The sequence below is a fragment of the Diadema setosum genome, chromosome 13 (genome assembly GCF_964275005.1).
Source record: "Diadema setosum chromosome 13, eeDiaSeto1, whole genome shotgun sequence".
NCBI classification, from domain to species: domain Eukaryota; kingdom Metazoa; phylum Echinodermata; class Echinoidea; order Diadematoida; family Diadematidae; genus Diadema; species Diadema setosum.
The window spans coordinates 13644131-13662862 of NC_092697.1; the positions used below are offsets into that span (position 1 = coordinate 13644131).

Genomic DNA, 18732 nt, shown 5'->3' on the forward strand with positions numbered 1-18732 from the left:
ACTTCAGGGTCTTAAGATATAACATCTTAGCTCTATTTTGCAGAAAACCCCATTCAATTTGGTTATGTGGTCACAGAGAAATATAGATTGTTGTAAAGCATGTCATGAGTCTGATTCTTCCAATTTTAGCACTTCGATGCTCTTGTGAGTGAATACAATAGACAGAACTTGGAGGGAAGATATTCCTGACATCCTCTACAAAATTCCTCATTTCTCTTTGACCACTGAAGCAAATCGAATGGGGTTTTCTGTAAGATGTGGGCAATGAGTTATAGTTTCATACCCTGAATTTGTATTTAGATAGATTCAATATTTTTAAAGATATTGCGGAGGATAATGTTGTCATTTTTTTTCGGGGGGGGGGGGGGGGGGACATACGGTATACCATATTACCGATAGTGATGTATCTGCATCACTATGTCACAATGTGTAGCTACAAAGAAGAAAAGCTATATATGTGTACTTCTCAGTATTAATTCCTTTAGAAGGGATCAATCATACCAGGTTGATGTTGTCATCCATGGATTCACACCCCCTCCCCCTTAAAGGGTGTGTACAGTTCTGGTCGAGGTGAGGATTTAGCTTTTAACATTTTGCGAGATATTCAGAAACCACTCTAAGAGATGTCAAAGAGCATGCAGTTCTAAGGGGTATCAAAAGTTTATTCGATGAAAATCAGTTTTGAAATGGCTGAGATATCCAAAAACAAGGTGAAACAAAGAGATCCTAATAAAGTTGTGGTATGTCGCCTTTTATTATTAGCACTGTTTTGGATATCTCAGCCATTTGAAAACCAATTTTCATCAAATAAACGTTGAATCCTTCTTAAAATTACGTGCCCTTTCATATTTCATAAGAGGCTTTTCATTGTCTCACTTAGGAATGTTCAAAACATGAATCCCCACCTCAACCAGTACTGTACAGTCCCTTTAACCTCTCCTTTAACACTCTTTTTGCAGTATGAGACTGGAATGAAAACTTACTTGTTTGTTCAGTGTTCAAATCACTCTTCCCATTTGTCAAATGTAGTTGTTGCAATGCCAAGACCCCAAATGTATATTTTCCCAAATGTATCTCGTAATTAGTGCCAATAGTAAAGTTAATGTAATTCCAATGTCCCACATTTATATTTCCCAAAGTCAGTCTCATAACTAGTGCCAAAAGTGTTAAATTGTGAGATAAGGCAACTAAATGGAAGACTGACATTATTTCATCATTATCATCATCATATCAGAGAAGTTTGCACGTTATTTCTAATTGTTGTTTTTCCTTCCACTTTGATCTTGTTTCTTCTAGTTGCAGGATGATGGGGGTCAGGGAGAGGTCGTTGCCGTGGAGGCCAAAGTCATTCAGGCTGGAGCAGATGAGCCCGATGGCGGCGGTGTAGTCGTAAGTCAATGCAACAAACACACTATGAGCTTGCTCTATATGCGATGCAGCTATTTGGAAGCATTCTTTATCAAAATGCATTTTTGCAAATGTTTCTGACCAATGGACATATCTTGGACTTTGACCTGCTCAGTTAATCCTTCACAACTTCTTGTTAAATAAGTTTTTGTTATAAAACAGTCTAGTGTGTCATATTACAAGATGATTTATTCTATTCTTTTCTTTGAAAAAAGAAATGCTATTGCAACCAAAGGATTTTTGTAAAGCAGTCCATTAGTCATAATGAGGTACTGATATTAAAGGTATTAGCCCACATTTGTAAACCTGCAGCAATTGGTCTCATACACTTGTAGTTAGCATGGAGTTTGGGTATGATTGCAGTAACACCTGTGCAAAATTTCGTTCCAATTAGTCCATTACTTTCATAAAAATAAATGAAAATGCACCGTAATCCGTATGCATGCGTATAACGCTCGCTAGCTCCGGTCCACGTACGTGTTACATGTACAATGTACGTAGCTATAGCCCGCGCACGTAATTCGATTTTGGGTCGGGTTGACCCGGTTTGAAAATTGATTTTAAAACAATGATTTTCTCTCTTTTATCGAATGGTATAGACAAAGAGCGACAGGTGAGGTATGTTACTGTTATAACTTGTACTTGAAGTCATATTGGACCTGTTTTATGCAGTTTTGATTTTCGTGTGTTTGCAAATGTGAGCTAGTACCTTTAGATTCTATTATCACATGATAAATAATTGGCTTGAACAGATAGTGATGCTTATGCCATAGTATATCCGTGTACACCTGAATATGAAATTTGTTCAGTGAAGCGCATCCACATTTGAATGACACTATGCATTTGACCTTTGACATGAATGTATGGTGGCAGGTTGTTTGAAAAGAGATGTTGATATTAGTGAATTATAATTCCACCACTTACATGTATATCACATCCTTCCAGGTAGTAACTTGTGTATGTTTTCATGCAATTACTACACTGTACACTGTATATTCATAATGCTGGTTTGTTGATGTCCGCAGAACAAGTGGACCTTTGGACAATTGTTGCCCGATACAAGAATATAACTTTTGTGTCTAGTGTTTGACTTACTAGTAATAGTTTGGCTTCACTCCATTTAGGAATGCAAGAGTATGCATGACTGAATAGTCCCATGTGTATTCAATTTTGTAATGTTTGTAATTGTGACTTTATAAACAGGATCGGGTGCCGGAGGGCCAAGAGAGAAGAGAAGAGACAGACAGCGAATCGGAGGATGAATTTGGATACACGTGGAGTGAGTCCCAGTTATTCTTCTTTTATTAGTGAAGTTTTGTAGCAGTTTTTTTTTTACATCAAATTCTTTTCCCAGTACAAGTACCAATAGAGAGGGTATAACTTCATGCATGCTTCTGTGTATTACTTATCCTTGTGGTGAATTATTTTTCAGCTATCTGCTTCCCAGATTATTATCATTTCATTCTAAATATGTCATTGCCATGTCAGTTTGATTACTCTGTAAACTTTTTACCACCCATCCACAGAAAAAGTGAGTGAGCGCTACAAAGATCTGGAGGGAGAGCTGCATGTGATTGAACTCAAGAAGGGAGACAGGGGACTGGGACTCAGGTAGGGTTTGAAGGTCAAGTTCAGTCCAGCATCTGACTTAACTGCCTTGACTCAACTCGAATCAACTGGAATTGACTCGGCTTGACTCGACTGGACTCGACTAGACTAGACCAGACTTGACTTAATTTGATCTGACTTGATATGACTGATTTAATCTGACTTAAAGGGGATGGCTAGTAACTGATCAGTGGGAATGCTGGGGGATGATTGTTCCAGTCCTTGTGGGATTCGAGAATGACCCCGTTTACAGTGCGAGGCTCGGCCGCGGCTGAGCCGCGGCCGAGCCCAGCCCCGCTTCAGTGTAAACGCGCAAAAGGCCAAATGCGAGGCCAAAATTGGCCTCACATTTGGCCTCGCTCTGGAGGTGGTCTCGGCCGCGGCCGAGCCGCGGCCGAGCCCTGCCTCTTCTTGGTGTAAACGCAAACTGGGCCAAATGCGCGGCCAATTGCGCGGCCAATTTTAGTCTGGCTTCCAAACCCTCTGCCTGTATCTTTCGCTATTCAGGATATTAACCCCCTCAACGCCGAAAACTAGTATAGTTTAAGGTGGTTTTGTCCTGCAAAGGATTTTTTCCTTCAGCAAAGGCCTTTGCCAGAACGGCGACTTCGTCGCCACGGAATTAATTTGGCAAAGGGTCTGAAAACCAGACAATACCAAATTGCGTTTGTTTACAAGCAGAGCGCCACTACGACAAAATATTGAAAGGTTTGAATCAAAAGCGCGGCCGAGCCCAGCAGTGTAAACGGACAAAATTGCGAGGCTCGGCCGCGCAATTGAGGCCGGACTCGGCCGCGGCCGAGCCGCGGCCGAGCCCGGCCCCGCACTGTAAACAGGGTCTAAGAGTATATTATACATCTATTGTTGTGTGAAAATTATTTGCTTCAGACTGGTCTCATATTCAAGTAATGTGCAGTTAAATGTTTCCAGGTTAGCATGCCTGTACAGTGTTGGGGTAATGTTAACAGCCCGTTAATGATCGCCCCGACACTGTCAATTTAAGGACTTGATTTGATTTACTTTGATTTGATCTAATCTGAATTGAATCAAATGTTCAGGACTTGATAAATTTTTATGTCATTTGATGTATTTGATTGATGTGATTTGATGGTCAAATATCTGACAATCATTCATCAGTTACAGGGTTAAGTTAACCTGTTGAGGACGAGTCCCGAGTATACTCGCGCAAGTGTCTCTGGGAAATGCGTGTTGTAGCAAAATCAGTCCGTCTTCAGTGGGTTAAAGAATGAAAGGAGAGGAGGGATTTTTATGCCTCCGCCACGAAGTGGTGCCGGAGGCATTATGTTTTCGGGTTGTCCGTCCGTCCGTCCGTCCGTCCTTACGTCCGTAATGAATTTTGTGGACAGCGTAACTAAAAAACCTTTTGAGGTATCCTAATGAAACTTGGCATGTATGTGTATTAGGGGATGAAGTTGTGCCTATCAACTTTTGGGTGCACATGCTCAAGGTCAAAGGTCAAAAGGTCAAGGTCAAATGCTTAAAATTTCACTATTTCCCCCATATCTATGCAATGCTTGAAGATATTATCTTGAAACCTAGTGTATACATGTATTACCCAATTAAAATTCTCTGGTGAAAGTTTGGGGTCATGAGGTCAAAGGTCAAAGGTCAAAAGATCAAGTAAAAATGTTAAGATTTCATTTTTTTCTCCATATCTTGGAAATTGTTCAAGGTATCTTCATTGACCATAGTATATATGCATGCACTGACTGGCAGTGATTATCTAGGCAATTTGGGGTTCATGGGGTCAAAGGTCAAGGGCAACACTTCAAAATTTTACTATTTCCCTCGTATTTATGCAATGCCAGCAGGATTATTTTTTTAAAACTTGGTGTATGCATGTATATCCGAATAGAGATTCTCTGGGAAGTTTTTTTTTTTTTTTTTTTTTTTTGCCAAAAAGGTCAAAGGTCAAAAGGTCAAAGATCAATTGAAAGTGCTGAACTTACTTCTTCCTCCATATCTCGGAAGTGGCCCAAGTTATCTTGAAACTTAGTACAAATTTATGCATGTTGTGCCTGACAGTGATTCTCTTATGAATTTTGGGGTCAAAGGCCTGATGAAAATGTTAACAATTTACTATTCAATACAGAAAGTGCACTTTTTCTCCATACCTTGAAAACTACTCAATGCATAAACTTAGGAAAGGGTCAAAGTCAAATTAAAGTCCTTAAATCCCCAAATACATGCTCTCCTATTCATCCAATTAAATGTAGGTCAAGGAAGGTGAACATTCAACATATTTGTGACAAACATGTCATTTTAATATTTTGCCAATTTTGTGAAAATGTAATCACACATTGTCCATATGTACTACCGGTATAGACCTACACTGTATTAGGAGAATCATGCATAATGGCGGAGGCATACCAGTCGCCATAGCGACATTTCTAGTTTTTTCTTTCTTTTGGCGTCATGGAATTTTTATTTGGTTCTTTTTGCCTACCCCTTTGCAGCCTGGCTGGTAACAAAGACAAGAACAAGACAAGTGTGTTTGTTGTTGGGGTCAACCCTTCTGGAGCAGCGGGGAAGGATGGCCGGATCCTCATAGGTGATGAACTCCTGGAGGTATGGTGGTTCCCATGGTAACTGCTTGTGCTTATGCTGATGATGGGTAGGATGGTGATGATTGTGATCACGACTATAATGATGATGATATTTTTTTCTTTTTACTCATGAAAAGTAAGATACAGAGTGCAGTGACTATGTTTGATAGGATGATTTTGTTATTGGTAGGGCAAGTTCATGTACCAGGGAGGTACCAGTAGTCATCTTTGTTTTCAGAAATAATGAAGGATCTAGTTTGATATCAATTCTCTGGGTGATGATGTTTTTACTGATGCAGGTGACAGGCATCATTACTGGTAGTATGTTCCTGATGATGATGATGATGATGATGATGATGATGATGATGATGATGATGATGATGATGATGCTAATGATGCTGATAATCCTCTGTACTTAAGAGTGTGCTCTGGTAATGAACTGGAAAATTGGCATAACACATTTCCTGCTGTTGGACGGGAGTGGAAAATTCCAGAAACCTCTTCACACACTTCCAGCACTTGTCTTCCTTCGAACCCTTACAGATCAACGGTATCAAGGTGTTCGGCCACTCCCACCAGAATGCCTCTAACATCATCCAGGGTCTTGCCCCTGGCACCATCAAGATCATCTTGGTGAGGAACAAGGCTGCCATCAAACAGCTGGCAGTGCCACCGGTCATCTATCCCAACCAGGTATGTTTGTCCAGCCCCCCCCCCCCTCCCCCCCTTGATGACAAGGATGACGGATGACATCTGTACACAGTTGAATTCTTCAGTAATAAACCATATGGCCCGAATTCACGAAGGTGGTACAAATGAAACCATGGTTTAAACCATGGACAAAAACCATGGAATGCCAAGTGTCGCATGGGATATTTCGCTACGAAATCAGTCATTTCATCGATGAAATGATTATTTTTTAAAGAAATGACAACATTTTGTAACTAAACGAACATTTAGTTAACATTTCGTTAACGAAACAGTCATTTTGTCGACGAAATGACCAATTTCGTAACGAAATATTCCGTTTGACACTTGGCGCTCCATGGTTTTTGTCCATGGTTTAAACCATGGTTTCGTTTGTACCACCTTCGTGAATTCGGGCCTATAAGTCTGCAAGTAGCTAACTAGATTGTTTCAGGATTTTACAGGATGTTGCTTGCAGGTGCGACAGATCCAAGTGTCATCCTCCACATTTGTTTGTTTGTTTGATTTTTGATCTATTTCAAAATTCTCTATCCCAGACATCGATCCAGACTGTCGTGGAGAGGCAAGAGGCTTTTGATGTGGAGGACTTTGGGGAGAGTTCCACCGACCCCGCCCCTGCTTCGGTGGTGAAGCCGACCCCGAAGCCGGAAGACTACCCCAACGTCCAGACCATCGTGCTGACCAAGGGACAGAGGGGTCTGGGCTTTGCCATCTACGAGAACCAGGACGAGAAGGGACTGTCGGGGATCTTTGTGAAGGACGTGACCATGGGAGGACCGGCAGCAAAGGTGAGATGGGAAGATGAGAGGAAAAGAAGATTTTCAAGGTGCTGTGATGTTATCATGGTAGGAGCACCATAGTATGATGGATATAGGCTTTGGTCTCTCTGGAACCGGAGATCGTTGAATCAAATCTGTGGCAGTGTAAAGATAAGTGCAAATGTGATAGCATTAATACTGTAGGGTAATGAACGTCTTCAAATTGTACACTTGTAGTTAGAGCTGAAGAACAATTCAAGTTTGTGTTTCTTGTTACCAGGAGGGCCATCTTAGGGTTGGGGACCAGATCCTAGCGGTCAATGACAAGTCAGTCATCGGCCTGTCCAAGCTGAGCGCCATCAGCGTGCTGAAGGACACCAGGGGCACGGTCAGTCTGACCATCAGCTCGGCCAAGCCCACCCAGTCCCCTTCCTCCCAGCCCCACAGTCTGTTCCCAACCCTGGAGGTAGGGACCGCTGGTGCCAGAGGGGTGGAAGGGGGCATCACCTTCCAGACTGCACAGAGCGACATGTCCGCACCAACCTTTTCCACACATGCTGGCATTGGAAGTGAGTGACAGTTCGGTATCTCTTGTTTGACCCCACCCCCCCCCCCCATACTCTTCTCAATCTAATTCTAATCACATGCTTTATGACACATGTATATTCTGGTAAACTAACAGGTAGTATGTGGTAAAATGAATGCCCACTGTCTTATAATGTATTTCTACTACATATCTTTATCTTTTTTTTACATGTATGTTTAAACATTTGTACTATCTTCAAGAGATGAGTATAACATATTTGCTTGAAACTCTTTCGGAAACTTCCCATCCGCTTGATTTACCCCATTCTCATACTGTAAAACCAGAATTGTATCCATGCATCAAACTTTCGCTGCAAATTTCATCAGGATCCAAAACACACAAAAGTAAAATGCACCCGAATGTGTTTGTCTACACAAAGTATTTGATGCCATCGGCTCCAATTTGCGAAAGCTCATGCCACAAATGTCACTAGTTTCACAGTGATTGTTGTGAAGGAACATTCACACACTATGAAATATAAGTGTGGGGTTCATATATATCAAGTGCTAGGTGTGTACCAGACCCTGCTCTGGTGCCATTAGCCATTGTATCTCTTTGCTAATATTGTACTGTTGTGCATCATAGTGGCACATCATCTGTTGCCAACCAGTTTCTGACTATTGCATAATAATAATGATATTTTGCCTATTAGATACCTTTATTGCAACTATAATGCATGCTCAGTTATGCCATATACTAATTGTATATTTTCATTGTGGTACATTAAACCATTATTTATGTAAATATTGCTAATTTGACTTTGGTAAAGTTATATCTACACTTATACCAGTATTCTGACTATAAAGGTTCATTTATATCTATGGTGGTAGTCTGACATTGGTGCATTGGTATTATATACCAGTGCCCCCAGTGTAGTGTATAGTGTATCTCATCCATGAATACCCTGGTATACAGTCTATCTCATCCATGAATACCCTGGTATACAGTCTTGTATGTCATATACTCATATTTCAACTACTATGCTGGTATATCCACTATCTCTGCTTCCTACTGCCAAAGATTTCTTCCCAGCCTTGGATCTGGGGGATGAGCCCCACTCCCTGTACTTGCATGAGTCCAACTCCCTTGATTCTCGCCCCTCTCGGGACACCGGTAGTAAGTTAACCCATCGAATCCCAACTTTGACATGTTGTGGTCCACTTCTTAAGTTTCCGTGATCATTACCATGATCAAACACTAATACTTAACTCATCTAGCTAGCAGCAGTTGTCGTGTCATGTTATTTATAGTATCATTTGAAATAAAACAGAAACGTCATTTGAAGTGTGTTATGCTAATGTTAACGTCAAAAACTTTGCAAAACTTAACATATATTTTTGGTTTTTTTATGGAAGGGACTGTTGTATACAAATTACATTAGATAGGCATTGGCGTAGCCATTAGTGTATCCATTTGATTTAGTGTGCCCTTTCCACCTTGATTGATAAGGTGTTCAAATTTGTCACTCTTTTTGATTAATAAGGTATTCGAATTTGTCACTCTTTTTTATCTATTATAGGCCAAAATATAGTGCATAGACATGAAAAAAAGATTATATGTGGACTCCACATTGGAGACATAGTTCACAATGTCCACCACATATTATTTATTGGTGGTAGTTGATATCAATACTGCTTTTATCAGCTCAAGCCATAGTTCATCAGGTGTTGTAGAGTGGAAAAATACAAGCTTTGTTTTGATATTCTTTGTGTATTTTTTTTAATCTTGAGTTCTTTTTGCAACTGTTGGTCAATTTTTAGACTGTATGCCAAAAAAAAAAATGTAGTTCGTAATACATTATAAATCTGAATGCACTTTGTGACATATTTACAATGCAAGATACTGTTTCCCTTGATAATTTACAGCAAGACAGACATAATATATACATTTGTAGGCTACTTGGTCATATGGATCTTTGATCTGTGCAGCTCGTTGTTTTATCATGTGAACACGGAATACATTGTAGATGTTCTCATTTAACTCCTTATGTTTGTATGTGTTACATCTTAACATCCTGTTCATGCTTACTGCTAAATAATGTGTCACCACATATACCCACATATTTAAGAACAGCAAGAGTTGTGTTGCTGGAACAAAGATTAACTGTATGCACCATAGTTTAGCTGATAACCTGCTTGCTTGAAGCTAGCCAGAGTTGTTCATACTAAACCGCTGATGTTCTGAATGCACACAGTAACCATACATGTTAAGTAATCTTGTCATCTGCACATACAATTGATGTGATATAACTAAACTGAAGAATTTTCATATCAGTAAATGCTACGCTGAAAGATTTAGCTTATGCAATTCATTCTAACATTTGCAGATTAATACAAATAGTTTATACGAAATCAAATTTTGATAATATTTCTACTAACCAAATAGTCATTTATATAATCATTAATTTATCTGGTAATCCATTTAGCCGTACAGGAGGGAATCAAAACCTGTACCATCTTTCAACTTTCAACACACCAGACTAACACAGACTAACCTTCCTTATCCCTTCCCCCGCGTGGTGGCAGATTTTTTCCCCTCTCTGGACCCTGAGATTGAGCTGCAAGAAATCTCCTCCTCTACCTCCTCCTTCTCCTCCTCACATGGTAGCTTAGACATAGAACCAGGAGACAGTAAGTCCAGTCCAGAAATCTTTAGAGTGGAATTCCAGACCAGTTACAAAAGTTTGTCTGAAAAGAAAAAGTATAATCTTATAAGCATAATGGTAAAAAATAATAATAATAATAATAATAACAAAGAAATAAAAGAATATGTCAATCAAAATCAGATGAAAATTAGGGAATTTATGAAATTGTGAAGTTTTGGTAATGTTTTGCAAAACTGTTCTCAAGCACTCAATTTGAATATAGAGAAAAAAAAATTGAGTGAACTGATGATGCTCAAGATTTTTCATTGAGTGTGACTGAAACTGACAAGAACTTTATTTTTTCTGATCTAAAAGTGTATAACAGAATGTTATTCCCACCTGAATAATTGCAAAATAACAATCAGTTTGATATTTTAGGATTTGAGAAGAATATACCCGGTAGATTTAACATTTGGAAAAGTAATAGTTTAGAAATGGAAGATTTTGTGTGCAAATCACATGGCAAGCTGTGAGGTGATGACATCAACTCACTTATTCACATAATCATATTGACTGTTTCGGGAGTGTTTTGTGAAATTTAGCAAAACTTCATAATTTCATCACTTTCTTAATTTTTGTTCCATTTAAGTTGATCAAATTCTCACTGTTGTGTTCATGAAATTTTATTCATTCATATTAAACTAAATTTTAACTGGTCTGGAATTTCCCGTTGTTAGCGTGAAGTTAAGGTCATTTTGTTATTTTCTGTTGAGAAGGGGTAATCTCTTATCAAGTTGTTCTATGCAAATACAGTACAGTGTCTGTGTATTATAAATTATAAAGTCACATAGGACAACATGTGTGAAAATCTTTACACTGTTCTTTTCTGTATTAATACTTCTGTATGTTTAATGTATGAATGAATTTATGCATATTTCCACCATTACTATTATTAATCATTATGACTCATATGTTTGCTTTATGAATGTATATTGTGTGTATTAGTTAGCATGATGTATGTTTACAGCTTTGCTTGATTTATTAATCGTCCAGCTGATGTAAGCAAACTCACATTCTAGCTGTAGAGCAAAATAATGAATAAAAGGCAGCAGATAGAATAATACTGCATCCCCCTCTTGTGCTAGGTACAATTGTAACATGACATAATCCAACAATCAAGCACATTAATTCACAATCCACAGGTATTTTGTGTGTCACAATTTTCAGCTCTAATGCCTATGTGTACCCTGCTTGTGTTTGTAGACATAGCTTTCCAACAAGTAGATAGTGCTTCGCTATTAACAGTTGCTATGCTGCATATGTTCACATCCCTTGATAATCACATTTATCTCACCAGAAATAAGAAGTCACAACCTTGTTTAAATATATATTGCACAATATTTGTGCAAGATGCATGTAACCAGTACAGTTTTGTATATACATTGTATGTAAATATTTGGAAAGTAAATACAAATGTTGTAAAAATAAATGAACAGTGTCATTTTATTTCCTTATTTTTATGGTCCAAGAGTGAATCAAGATCTGGTTATAAAAAAAAAGAGAGATTGATACAGCTGTAGATGCTGGGAACATGCAAATTTACTCAAATAACACTGAGAGCTCAAACACTGCCCTCCCTTTCCGCCATGTTTAATGCTCACACTGTCGTTCACCAATGGATTTATGAATGAGATTAATTCACAACTTTTGTCTTTTTTTTCTGCTGTGTGTGAAGTATTATAAAAAGTGTTCTTTTGCAAGGCACATTATAATTTCTAAATTGTTTCCTTGCCTGAAAATCTTTACACCCTACAGGCACTGGGTTCACCCTTCAGTTGGCTGACCCCGTCCCGAGCGAGTCCAGTACAGATGCCCCGCCCTCTGACCCCCTGACCTGTCCAGTGGTCAAAGGTCACAAGACGCTGATTGTGGTTGACTGTGGCTCGAGCGCAAGGCTGGGGATCAGCATTGTTGGAGGAGTTGACGCATCGCAGGTAAACGCACAAACGAACAGATGCTCCCATGGCAATGACCAAACCCTGTCCCCATGTGATGCTTGGAAGTTTACTGAAGCACACAAGAGGTGCTAAGTCTCTTTAATTTTCACCAGGAGTCCTGAAAGCTGTAATATCTCTCTAAATCTTGATAAGAGAGTACAATTATTGCATTTTTTAATTTGACTTTTGAAGAGAGGCCTTGCTGCAAGACTAAGCTAATTGTACCATTTGTGACTTCATGAACATGTATATTTTTCTTAGTGTACAGTACGTGTAGTTCACAAGTTTACCCCGTAAGAATGACTAGAATTATTCAATTATTACACCATTCATAAGCATTCCTCTCCATTATAGTGTCAAGCTTGCAGAAAGAAAAGGACAGTACCATGCACTGAGTATAGTTTGCACACTGCCACTTCTCACCTTGTTTTGTTTTTCACTTTTGTATATAATAGTTAATATCTTCTTACTATCTGTCCTTCCTCCTCCCCCCCCCCCCCCCCCAAACTCCACCGCATCCCTCCAGCCTCTTGTCATGGTGAAGGAAGTCCTTCCAGGAGAAGCGGCTGCTAGAGATGGCAGACTCCAGCCAGGGGATCAGCTCCTAGAGGTTTGTACCATCAGAGCAATGCTTATCCTGCTATTTTTTCCTTCCTTTTTGTTTGTTTGTTTTCTTTCTTTCTTTCTTTCTTTTGTGTGTTTTGGTTTATTGTGTTTTGGTGGGTTTTTTTTTCTTTTTGTTTTGTTTCGGATGTCTAGTGTAAGGTGGCACAGATTACAGTCGCAGGAGGGAAAATGGTGACAATAAAAATGTATGTGCCAATATCAAATGGTATCAATGACGATTGCACTGCCAAAGGGTTTATGACTGCAGGTGTAGTATTTGGAATGGTACCAGCAGAGGTTTTGTGGGTGACACATGCAACTTCAGAAGATATGAATGTTTGTGAAACCAAATGATGGAGATGATGTGTGAGACCAAGATTATTTTATTCATAATCGAGATCATGATCAATAAAGATGTCATAAAGGAAGATAATCATGATAGCAGTGATATCTTTCATCTTTGTTACCATCCTGACCATTATGGTTGTAGTTCATTTGCAATGGTAATTGTAATGGGAGTGAAAATTCAAAAGTATTCATAATTTTGTTCAAACCAATTTATCAAATTCATTGATCTGATCAAATGTGCTCTTGTTACAATGTCATATCTGCCCAGTCACAGAGATTATTTAAGTAAGCTGCAAATCACAAAGAAACATTTAATTTCTTTACTCAATCAACATCACAACACTTACACAGTGGACTCCCATTGTAATGAAGTTCTCATGACCAGTAGTTTTCTGTCGTTATATTGAAATATCGGTATAACCGAACAAATAAACTATAAAAAACATGAGCAGATAATTTTGGGGCCTGAATATTTACTTGGTTGTGACCGGAATTTTGTTGTAACTGTGTTTGTTATAACGTGAGTGAACTGTATAATATCCTGTGTTGAGTCTATTTAACTTCTTGGATCTGTCCATTCACGACCAGGTTGACGGGCTGGACTTGCAGAATGCTACCAATGAGATGGCGCTCAATGCCCTCCAGCAGACCTCCAGCAAGGTCAGGATGGTGGTGCTACGTGAGGACCGCCCTCCTCCGTCCATCCCCCAGGCTCAGGGAGAAAGTGAGGAGGGAGGAGAGGGTGAGAACGTGATGACTGTGGTTCTCCACCAGCCGGCTGGTCACAGCTTGGGGCTCAGCATCGCCGGAAAGTAAGTCAGCAATCCTGAAAGTTGTAGAGTCTTACTCATTGGAGGTAACCTGATAAGCATTGCACCACTCTTATGATAATGAGTAAAGAAACGGTGATGAAAGTAAGTCAGCCATCCTCATAGTTGTAGAGTCTTATTCATTCGAGGTAACCTGAAAAGCATTTGGACCACTCCAATGATAAAGATTAAAATATTGATGATTGGTGATGATGTCAGTGTGCATGAACATGAGGATGATGAGGAGGATGAGAATAAAGATGACTGATAAGCATCATCATCATCATTGTCATTATTATGATCGTGGTATCTATGGTACGATCATAACATCTATGATTGTGATTGCAGCATTGCCACAAACCTAATTATGCATCAGGGTCAAGATGGATGTAGTGGGTATAGAAGCTTGTTCAGGGAGGTTTACACTGAACTGTACTTTCTTGCATTCTTTGAGGAGTTTTTCTCAGCTAGTGTGGTGGAAAAAGTGCAGATGATCCTGAGAAAGAAGTCATGAAATTTCTAATAACATTGTGTCAAGAATTATGATTATGATATCATATGTGTGACATGTCAACTTGTTTCAAGATATTAGCAAGTTAGTTCTTTCCCTGTTGTGACAATGGCAATGTTTCTTTTTACCACATGCAGAGCTGGAGCACTTTACATCTCGGACATCGTGCCTGGCAGTGTTGCCGATAGCAACGGTCAACTGATGAGAGGGGATCAGATTCTCGCTGTGAATGGACTCAACGTGAAGAATATCCCTCAGGAAGCCCTTGCCACTCTGCGCCAGGTCAGGATGCAAAGCCTTCCTCTTTCTCGCATTCTTTCTTCCCCCTTCCTCTTTCATTTTCATCTCTATATTCTTCTCCTCATCCTCCTGCTTTTCTTTTCCCATATCCTTTCCTCCAGTACCTCCTCCTCTTCCCCCTTCTCCTCCTGCTCTTGCTCCATCTAATTTTCTTTTCCCCTCCTAAGTCTAATCTCCTTTCTTGTGTAAAGATATATTTGTTGACTCTCTGTTCTTAATACACATAATATGGTGATTTTCAGCAGTCTTTCACTCTTTTTCCATATTTTCAATGATGTTTTTTGTACCCATCATTTCTTGCTGTGTAATTTATGTCTTGGTGGTTCTTGTCTCATCATTATCATGTCCGATCGTCACAGCGTAAATCTTGAATATGAGATATGGCCTGTAAGTTCAAAACAATTGGAATGTTGCAATGATAGCTTACTGGGGATGGGTAACATTCAATCAGTATAGTAATCATGACAATAGCACTCATATTACAACCTCGATATCAAAACTGCTCAGTCATTGGATGTTTTTGTGGTCTGTTTTTCCCAGAATGCTGCGGGCAAAGTGAGTCTGAAGGTATCCCGCCAGACCGGTGAGAAAGGTTCCCGCCTCAGCATGAGCTCATTTGAGACGGTCGTCAGCGCCCAGCCCATCATGGCTGGACAATCTGAGCCGAGCACAGGTGAGGTCAATACCACACCATGTCATGTGATCAATAGTATACTGGTACATGATCTAACCACACTTTGCCAATCAGTTACTCTGACATCATGTCTGTTTCTCCGCTAAGCCTGAACTTTGTTGAATGCAAGGCATTTCAAAATAGATATTTTCTACTTGACCGAAGGGGCATGTGGACCAGGGCCCCATACTTTGAACAGGGAAGTGCCTATTCATTTTAGTTGTCCAACAGTGATTTTTAGTCACCCCAGGCAAGAGGGCAAGTTGGTTTGTTCTTCCCTGGAATGTGTATGTGACATCCATGGTCTAATTCTCCCACTAGAGTTTGCATTTTGTGACATCCATTGCTTACTTTGCGAGGGGTCCGTTTCAGCCCGCCCAGCATATTACAATGTATATTTCATAGATGTTAAGAAATGAATATTCATGACTGTGTTTCCCATGATGCCTAGGCTCTGAGGGAGCGGCAGTGGATGCTAGAGCTGCCTTCATGCAGCAGGCAGAGTCATTTGGCTCCAGCACAGAGATGCCACCTGATGAAACACCGGGGTATGTCATTCACTCCCAAGATTATTAGATGGATAGATAGATATGTGGTAGATAGATAGATACAATGGAGATGTAGATAGGTAGGTAGGTAAATAGGTAGATAGATAGATAGTCAGGGTAAATAGACAGGATAGATCTAAAAGTTGCAAGTTTTCATTTTTGTCACATTTTTTTTTCATATAATTCATTAGTATATGATAAGAGTAATATGTTTTTGCATGTCCTTCCCAGCAGATGAGTTCTGTTAGTGCTAACATGTTTGAGAAAAATGAAAATTAGTTAAATTTTGTGTACAAAACAAATTAAGAGCTGCCCAACGCCTAGCACACACAGTGTTTCCAATTAGTCTCACTCTCTAAAGTTTTTGAGTTCTAAAATTTTTGTGTGTCTGATTTTTCTCCCCAAATTTCACTGATGAACTTCTCTGAATTTCCTGCTTTCATACAAAGCAACAAAATATCAGGATGGACTTTCCCTTTAAGCAATATAGAAGTATGTTGGCTGATATATTTTGCATTGTCTTGGAATATCTTTTCGTGAGCATATCATTTACTTAAGATTCTTTGCTATCGTCTGCAGCGAGTCGGTGAAGACCGTTGTTCTGGAGCGAGGTCCAGACGGTCTCGGCTTCAGCATCGTGGGAGGCTTCGGCAGTCCCCACGGCGACCTCCCGATCTACATCAAAACCGTCTTCAACCGGGGCGCCGCCGCCGAGACAAAGCAGCTCAAGCGGGGCAACCAGATCCTGGCCGTCAACGACGAATCGCTCGAGGGCGCCACGCACCAGAAGGCCGTCAGCATCCTGAAGCAGGCCAGGGGACAGGTCACCCTCACCATCGTCTCCTAGGTAACGGGAGAACACATCCTCCGTCAAAGCAACTCAGTTTTCACCCAATATGCCTACTCTCTTTTTTTACCCCCAATTTTAGACAATTTTATACGTATCCATATCATGTGATCTCACCGATGGTACGTAATACTCAAAGACAATGTGAACAGACGCAGGACAAATTTCATATTCCTTTGATGGTTATAGGTGTATTTATTGATCAAATATTGATGTGATTTTAAAGGTGCATCGTAATCCAGTGAAACTTTTTTATCTTACAACATTACAGATGTTGCATTTTGGGGAGAAAGGTGACATAATTTATTTGTCTAAACAGTACTTGCAGAAATGCCATATAGAAAAGGAAAAGCAACATTGCCATTTTTTTTTTTTTTTTTGGGGGGGGCTCTATTTCTTCTGGCTGTTTTATCGCATTGTGCATTGGCCCTAGGGTGTAATGCTTGGCGTGATGAGAGACATATTTTGTTATGGGAAAGGTAATGCTTCATTGTCTTGTGCTCCCCCCTCCTCCAAGAAAAAACAAACAAAACAACAACAACAAACCATAAATAATGATAACAATCATTGTAATGGTGATGACAATATCAATGATAATCTATGGTGATGATAATAATGATGATAAAAATAATTACAATTATGATAATGATAATCCTAATGACAGTGAAAAAAACAAACAAAAAACAAACAAAATCAAGTGTGTTGTTCCTCCGCTCATATTGTTCAAGTCTTAAATTTATAAGTTTGAATACACCAACATTTACTTCATGATGAAGATCTGTTTGTACGTAACTAATGTTTGGACTTCCATTGCAATCAATGTGCCTCAAATTCCAGTCCATGGCATTTTATCAGATTCTGTGTAGTTCTATTCCTCAAAGTGTTAATTGTGTGCTGCATTTTGTTTGTTTTTATATATATTCCAGTCTGTGTTTTCTTTTCCACGTAATGAGTGGCATTCCTGCAGATGGCATTAAATTTGTAATAGAGTATACCCTGTGTTTTCCCCCATAAAGTGTATCTTAATTGTATACCTGTAATGATGTGTACATAATGGTGGGGTGATTTGCTTTTGACTGCTTTTATATCTTGCTTTTCTTCCCCCCCCCCCCAAGCTACCTGATTTGATAGTATATGTGTGTATTTTAACTGTTTCAGTACTTTATCACCATTCCAGTTTTTTAATCTAAGTATATCATCTGTGGTGCATGCCTCTCTATATCATTGTTCTCTGCACACTCTCCCTGTACCTAACACTATGACTTATGTTTATTGCATGCTAATAATCGAGCTTCTCTGTGGGTGGTGTTAGACCTATTTTTTATCATTTTAGCACAACAGTTAAGAGCATCTGCCTTTATTTTTTTATTTTCTGCCATATGACTTATTACATATCGTGAAGTGAAAGTAAAACATCATGTGTTTTCTGTGATGGGCTTATAGTAAAACACATGATAGTGATTAAACTTTGTGAAGTTAGAGTCCTGTTTGTGTTGCACCCATTTTAAGTGCAACAGGTTGCTTGTCACCAAATCAAATATGGCACATTCCTTCCCATCATGAAAAGAAATATCTTCACAGAAGAGCAAGAATGAACAAGGAAATATGAGGCAGTGTATTGAGAACCCTGTGTGAAAACAAGATCAAATAGAACTGCTTTCGATTTAAGATTTCTGTTCCACTAAATGCTCTGTACTAGTCTCAGTTAAGTTTTAATGGGTCAATTTAATATAACTGGCATATAAAATTTCTCGCCCCATTTGTGTAGCACTGCAGAGTGTGTAGGTCTTTGCTCTGTCTTGAAAAGCTTCTTTCAGAATTCTCAGATTTTGATGCACACACACACACACAATCCATCATGACTGTAGCACCTCA

At 39.4% G+C, this 18732-nt stretch overlaps 1 protein-coding gene across 1 annotated transcript in view; it reads left to right on the forward strand.

Annotated features, from left to right (window-relative positions):
• Positions 1-16976, forward strand: part of LOC140237229 (multiple PDZ domain protein-like) — an 82633-nt gene extending 65657 nt beyond the window's left edge. The window contains exons 23-38 of the mRNA XM_072317172.1: positions 1297-1389; positions 2611-2686; positions 2934-3018; positions 5493-5604; positions 6126-6275; positions 6827-7078; positions 7329-7617; positions 8655-8750; positions 10160-10264; positions 12034-12212; positions 12742-12825; positions 13758-13981; positions 14627-14771; positions 15330-15462; positions 15914-16010; positions 16590-16976. Of these exons, the coding sequence (XP_072173273.1) occupies positions 1297-1389; positions 2611-2686; positions 2934-3018; positions 5493-5604; positions 6126-6275; positions 6827-7078; positions 7329-7617; positions 8655-8750; positions 10160-10264; positions 12034-12212; positions 12742-12825; positions 13758-13981; positions 14627-14771; positions 15330-15462; positions 15914-16010; positions 16590-16857 (2388 nt within the window). The 3' untranslated portion in view covers positions 16858-16976. The remainder of the gene's footprint in view (positions 1-1296; positions 1390-2610; positions 2687-2933; positions 3019-5492; positions 5605-6125; positions 6276-6826; positions 7079-7328; positions 7618-8654; positions 8751-10159; positions 10265-12033; positions 12213-12741; positions 12826-13757; positions 13982-14626; positions 14772-15329; positions 15463-15913; positions 16011-16589) is intronic.
• Positions 16977-18732: the final 1756 nt, after the last annotated feature.